Genomic DNA, 6,957 nt, shown 5'->3' on the forward strand with positions numbered 1-6,957 from the left:
CGTAGTAAAGTAATCTTGATGGGCCCTACACCGGCTTTTATGGCCCCTACATCGACTCTTGGGACTCATGACCCGTGAAATGTGGGTCTAAGCGGCTTCTAAGAATCCCCATGCTGGTTCTAGTAGCCGCCAGCCGAATATTTGGGCTCACACGCGAGCTCCTGGGACCCCGTGCATACTCGAGGGGTCTACCTGCCTGTAAGACCCCACGCATACTTTTGAGGCTCAAACGCTTGCCCCTGAAGGCCCCACTGAGACCCCTTTCCTCTATTCAGTTCTCCATACCGGCTCTTTAGGCTAAACATTGGCTCATGTGGCCTCCATCCCGGCTTTGGAGGGCCTCCATACAGGCTTTTTTGGGGTCCGATGCCGGTTTCTGAGAGCCCTCAAAAGACTTTCGAGCCTATACTGTCTTCTGAAACCTTTCAGCAACTTTTAAGGGACCGACCCTGATCGGAGGGCTCATTCAGTCTGGGGAGTCATGTAGGTCTCTGGAGGAGTCTCTATGTGGTCGGTTTCCAAGGGGCTTCTAAACACGGTCAATTCTTGGAACGGTCTCGTAGGGCCCTCAATGGTCCACTGCGGATCCAGAAAAGTGGTTTGAGACGCTGCGGGTGGTGGGTAGACTAAAAGATTAGCCGATAAAAACTAGCTGCATTTGCTTCTTTATGCTTTCATTATTTGAGATAGGTAGGTACACTGCAATTTCAAACATTTTGCAGAACTTGTGTGTATGGGGATAGTTTTCCAAAATCTTCGTTTTCCATAATTCAATAATAATCACTAAAAAAATGAAGGGGGGCCCAAACTTCCAGAGGGGCCCCTCGAGAAAACTTTGCACCCCCATCCAAAATTACCTTCCGCCGCCACTGTCTCTCTCTCATTACAGATTTAACATGGTAGTTGGCTTAACACGCGCACTGCAGGGGGGGGGTTGTTTTCAACCCCCCCCCCTGTGGTTTTTCGCAAATCGCGAGAAAACGGCGGCGCGTAGCGCCGCTAAATTTTGCATACCTGTTCTCCCAACTTTTGCACACCTTGAGTAAAAATTTTGACCCCAGGTGACCTATGGTCAGGTCACCAGGTCAGGTCAAGTGACCCTACCTCGAAACGTAAATTTCGAAGTTTGCAATCCCACCAAGCCCACAGTTGTTGAGATATGATCTTGAAACCCACAGGAAATAGTAAAGTCATCACGAGCTACAACTTGTATATCTCGGAATTTTTATATCGATGACCTAAGGTCAGGTCATTTTTGCGACCGGCCCATTATAAGTCAATGGGAGAAATTTCAACTTACTCTGAATGCCATCCTATGACTTCAATACGCTCAGGATCATAGTATTACAGGTCCCTGTTGGTGATTTCACCGAAACATATCACTTATGACCTTTGGAAGGTGATCTCCAGGTCATCTTAGGTCACCTGAGGTCACCAGCGGTTTTTCTTCAATAACTTGAGATTGAATAGAGATAGAGACTCCGTTCGACGTTTATCGTGTTTTTCTCGTCAATGCGGATCGAATGATATGCAACATGACCTATTTCGGTCAGGTCATGACCTTGACCTGAGGTCAATTTTTCAACTTGACCTTTCGAGGTCATATTATATATCATTCGATGCGCCTTGACGAGCTAAGAACGATGGCGTTCGAATCGATCCTCTGTCTTGTGTGCAAGACAAGTTATTCAAGAAAAACTACCGCGAAATTCCTGTTGTGAAAATCGTAACATTTTGTCTTCGGTGACCTCTGGTGACCTCGTTTTTGACCTGACCCAAAAATGATCTTAGTATTTCTTGTAGATCTCATCTTAACCTATCCAACGCCGTTTACCGCTTGTCGCTACGTTGCGCCGTTTTCGAGATCTCAGGGGGGTTGTTTTCAACCCCCCCCCCCCTGCAGTTCGTGTTCGGCTCAGACCCGCTGCAGTGCGCGTGTTAATCTTATGTGAGAGGTCCGTTAGACCTCTGGAGGCACGGCTCTGAAGTTAGCACATTCCATCCTGTCAGGTGTTCAGCTATGACACTATTGTATGAGCAGGTTTTTCACCTGCTTCATAAGACCAAATAATAAATTATTGCAATGCAAATGTTTACAGAATACTTCCTTTGCCATCCAGTTGCTGAGAAAAATACACATAAAGGCATAGAAACTTACTGTTCGCCAGCTACCGAACATTAGAAAGTGGGTAGCCCGAACAACACATGAGGTAAAACGCCCCATGGGGCTTTTTGCCCCGCGACCTACTGGGGCGTTTTACCCCATCACGTAGTTCGGTCAGAGAACAACGCTTTGCACTCCAGCAAGACATAATTTAACACGAACCAACCCGGCATGATAAGCGTTAGACAATAGTTGTTCAAAATACATAAAAGTCGTTAACCTGATGTGGACCATAAAAGAACGCCATGATGCATAATCTGACAACAAAACATAAAAATCACTCAAAAAACACATTTTTGGCTATATGTCCCGAAAGAGTCATCACAATTTCTTTCCAGTCTGCTCATATAATGATCATATAGGGGAGAGCGGGGAGAGTTGTATCATGTCCAAGTTGTATCAGGGCGAATTGTGCCAAACTTATCCAATAGATGACGCTCGTGACACGACCAGACGACGAGGTTTTCCGGGCGCCATCTTTCCCTGTTCTGTCGTGTGGCTGGGTGGACGCGTCTCGAGGTGAGAGCCGATTTTATGTTTTTTTTTTAATGTCATTCTAAAAAAATAAGTTGCAAGAAAATGTGTGTTTTGGGCATTTAGATGTACATTAATTTGAAAGATCTCCGTAGCGGTGGTGAGGGTAGGTTCTAAGGCTGCATGAGTGAAAATGGATTTCTCCAGCTGTCCGCTGTTTTTGAGCACCAGGATGTTTTTTTCCAAGATGGCGGCGAGGTACATGTTGTATCAGAGCCGGGTGGGGTATGTTGTAACATGTATGTATGTATAGGTATGTTGCTTTTGATCGCGAAAGCTAAGCCCTGGCTCGCGTTTGTAGGTAGCTAGTCAATGCTCGTTCCATTTCGGCACAATGTGTTGGCTTCTTTGCTCTTAACGGGCCACTTTTGCGTTTAGTCTGTTGATGTTTCGTTCGTTTCGATGTTTCGTTCGGATTGCATTGACCTAAGTCTGGTCTAATAAAAGTGAAGCCTTTGAGCATATATATTGTATTAACCCCATTTAATGTTGTTGTTATGTTCAAAACCAGTAGCAAGCACACTCCCTGAAACGTGAAATACCTAGTGATACAAATTACCCCACCATGTGATACAACTCACCCAAGCCATGGGGCAAGTTGTATCAAAAACATTGTTCTATTCGGCAGACCGTAGAAGAAAAACTGGTAGAGGTAGCGGAAAAGTTACTTTGCACAAAAAAGCAGAAGAATCAAGGAAGGAGATAGTATGGAAATAATGAGTTTATCACGGATAGTTACGAGGTTATGGGTCTCGGAGTAAAAACTGATACAACCCACCCCACTCTCCCCTAGTGCACGTTTTATAGAAGAGAGGATGTTTCCCCAGAACTCTGCCAGTTCCGAGAAACATCGGTGAGGCGTTTTACCTCGGCGGGGCGACTTGCCCCGGTCTACCCTACCTACCAAATTTGGTGTTTCTAGGTAACCCCCCTGCCAGGCCGTGTTATGAAAAATGCCCTGCCAGGGCGAGGGATAAAGAGGGCATCAAAATATTAGGAATCTTCTGTAAAAACAACAAAAACAACACCCAAAACCAAAACCTGATATGACCTCAAGGGCACACAGCGAGGTCACAGGTGCATTTTTTCGATTCAGTGTGTCATTTTTACCTATGAACCGATGTTTGAGAGGGTTTTGAACATCATTCGTCCAAAAGAGGCCCATTTCAATTTTCTCCCATTGACTTATAATGGAGAGGTCGCAAAATTGACATGACCTTAGGTCACCGATATCAAAATTACGAGAGATACATTTTATACATATTGTTACTCTTATCAATCGCTGAAAGTTTCAAGGCGATCGTTTGGTCGGTGTAGCGATGAGGATTGAAACTTTTTCTGAGGTGAGGTCACTTGACCTGATCTCTGGTGACCTGACTGAGAGCCCTGGGTCTGAAAGTTTCACAACATGTGTGGAAAAGATGCATGAACAGGTGTGCCAAAAACGGCGTTTTTGAGATATCTGCGAAAAAAAAACGCGGGGGGGTGTTCAAACACCCCCGCCCCGGCGCGGGTTAATTAATAAGTTCATAAAAATGTGTCACTGTCATATTATGTTGTATAGGTATATTGCGAACATGCACAACACTGCCGAATGTCAACGCTCGAGTGAATGAGCAAACAATCGAGCAAATATTCCGAATTAAGCAAATCTACTGCAGAAAATCGACCAATACATAAGAACTCGGTACATCAGCAGCAGCAGCAGCAGCAGCTTCCCGGCCCAGAACGGCCCTTCTGCGACATGCCATTCTGCTCGAAAAACATAAAGTCGATGAGGAACACTGCGGCCAGCGCGCCCAGCTTCACGCGCACGTCCAGGTCGCGCTGCAGCTCTAGACTGAAGCTGTCGGCGTCGGTGAGCAGCTCGCGGGCGGCGCCGGACCACTTCTTGGTGACGACGCCCACCTGTCTGCCGTCCTCCTCGGCGCTGATGGTGAAGCTCACCTCCCGGCAGCCGGGGCAGCAGCAGGTACAGCACGGCACGCTGACGGTGCACCGGCAGCAGCCGCGCCGCACGCGCAGCGCTGTGCTACCCTCGGCCGTGCGCACGCTGATGCTGGTCGAACAGGGGCGCGGGTCCTGCGTGACGACGCCGAGCAGCTGGCCCGAGCGGGTCACGTCCATCCGCTGCAGGCAGCACCGTGACCAGCAGCTGCACCAGCCCATACCGCAGCACCGGTAGTGGCGCACGAACCGCGCCACCTCCATGCGCTGGTTGTCGATCAGCAGCATGTCGAAGGCGCGGCTGGCGCCGCAGCAGCAGCGCGCCAGGCAGTCGCTCTGCTCGGCGGCGGCGTATATCTGCTGGTTCTGCTCGTTCAGTAGGATATAGTGGTTGGCAGTCTCCAACCCGGTCAGGACTTCTGCGAGCTCCACCTGCTGTTTGATTTTGATTCTGTGCGCCACAGCCAAGTGCTCCAGGCCGGGCGGACACCCGCTGATGACGCTCTGCTGCGCGGCGTCAGCACCAGCAGCGGCAGGCTCCTGGTCGGCATCCGATGGCGACTGGTCGTCCGGCCCGCCCAGGGCTGCTGGCTGCTCCGTGACCACCTGATCCATACTCAAAGACACTTGCCGTCTTAATTCGGCAGCGAAACGAATTCAAACGGTCACCGCGCTCTTGAAATTCTCACGACGACGTGACGGTATCATGCAAGGCCGATGTTAGGTGCTAGCGGTGAGGAGCAATAAAACAATCCAGAGTTGTGAGACTGAGGTGTATGTTTAAGGCCCTACAGCCACGGAGAGAATCGCAGAAAAATAGATAACCACAATGTGTTGTGGTTCAAACTACTTTAAACACTGATTGTTACACTTACAAAATGCAACAAGTTTAAGTTACTTCTGGGGGCTCCAAGGGATGCCAAAAGGTAAAGTATCCTCAAGTACGCTTAGCTGTGTTGTTCGGTAGCTAATTGACCGTTTTATGCAAGGCCCTATGTGTCCTTGCTATGTGATATGTCTCCTCGTTGTGGTGTTTTCCAAGGCCGTGTTTTCTCTCAATCAAAATTGGAGCACGTGACGTTTTGTCCTCGAGGGCACGCAAGAATGAATGTTACTGATGTAATCTTGATGAAGGTAGGCATTATTATGGCTTTCATACCGATATGTTTTATGATTTCTCTTCGATTTTTTAGCAACTTTTCCTCCTTTTCCTCATAAATGCGTTGGGATAGCCATGTTAACCCGCGCCCCGCTGGGGGGGGGGGGGGCAGAATCTGCCCCCTCCCGTTTTTCGTCAATAACTTCTAAACGCGTTACGCCAGCGACGTCAAACTTTCAGTACCTTATCATACATCAATTTAAGACGTTTCTTGAAAATTTGAGCGAAATCCGTCGGCTTTGAAATTTGTGCTCTCATGATCCGCCTTCTTGAGAGCTTTCGATTGCCGTTTTCCCCGTGCGACCATCGGTTCGGAAGTTAGACAGGGGTACCAGAATCTGCCCCCCCCCCCGGCAGGGCGCGTATGGCTGAATAGCCCAGCGGGGCGCGGGTTAACGTGGAAATCGAGAATAGTTATTCATGCCATGGTATTCTATTTTGACTCTAATCTTCTTCGGCATTTTGATTTCAAGAAGATCGATTTCCTGCAAGTACTTTTTTCTGTTGGTGTTTTCTAGGGCGGTGAGTAGACGCGCAGACGTTACTAAAGCCGGGACAGACGGGTAGACGTTTCTATATACATACAGAGCCGTGTAGGGCTGTGTGGATTAACGTTACTTAGGCCGTGGACGAATGGACAGACTTTAGCTGGGTCGGGTACAGAGTTACTGGGGCCGTGGACAAACGTTACTAGGGCCGTGAACATATCTACATCACTGGGACCGTGGATAGACGTTAGTATAGGGCCGTGTGCAGACGGGCGGACGTTTTTAGGAACGTCAACAGACAAGCAGAACTTACTAGGGCCATGTACATTGTACAAACGTTACTGGGGCCGTGGCCAGGGGCGGATCCAAGGGGGGGGGGGGGGGTCACATGGGTCATGGCCCCCCCCTTGAGGCCCGGGGGCCCAAAGACCTGCCAGGGGCACCACCGGCCTATCAGGGGTATCACAGTCCTGACAGGGGCACCACAGGACCACCAGGGGCACCACAGGCCTAGCAGGGACACCACGGGCCTGGTGCCCCTGGGCCCTGACAGGACTGTCACGCCCCTGACAAGCCTGAAGTGTCCCCGGCAGGGACGTGGTGCCCCTGACAGGCCTGAGGCGCCCCTGCAAGGCCGGTGGTGCCCCTGGCAGGCCTGTGGTGTC

The 6,957-nt window shown here is 49.4% G+C and overlaps 1 protein-coding gene across 1 annotated transcript; it reads right to left on the minus strand.

The window, feature by feature from the left end:
• Positions 1-4,249: 4,249 nt before the first annotated feature.
• On the minus strand, positions 4,250-5,678 carry LOC122379509 (phospholipid scramblase 1-like). Its single transcript, XM_043361776.1, has one exon. It carries the CDS (start codon positions 5,258-5,260, stop codon positions 4,391-4,393), a length of 870 nt encoding a protein of 289 aa, XP_043217711.1. The 5' UTR covers positions 5,261-5,678; the 3' UTR covers positions 4,250-4,390.
• Positions 5,679-6,957: the final 1,279 nt, after the last annotated feature.

This window comes from Amphibalanus amphitrite, unplaced genomic scaffold, assembly GCF_019059575.1.
Source record: "Amphibalanus amphitrite isolate SeventyFive unplaced genomic scaffold, NRLGWU_Aamphi_draft 000079F_arrow, whole genome shotgun sequence".
Lineage (NCBI taxonomy): Eukaryota > Metazoa > Arthropoda > Thecostraca > Balanomorpha > Balanidae > Amphibalanus > Amphibalanus amphitrite.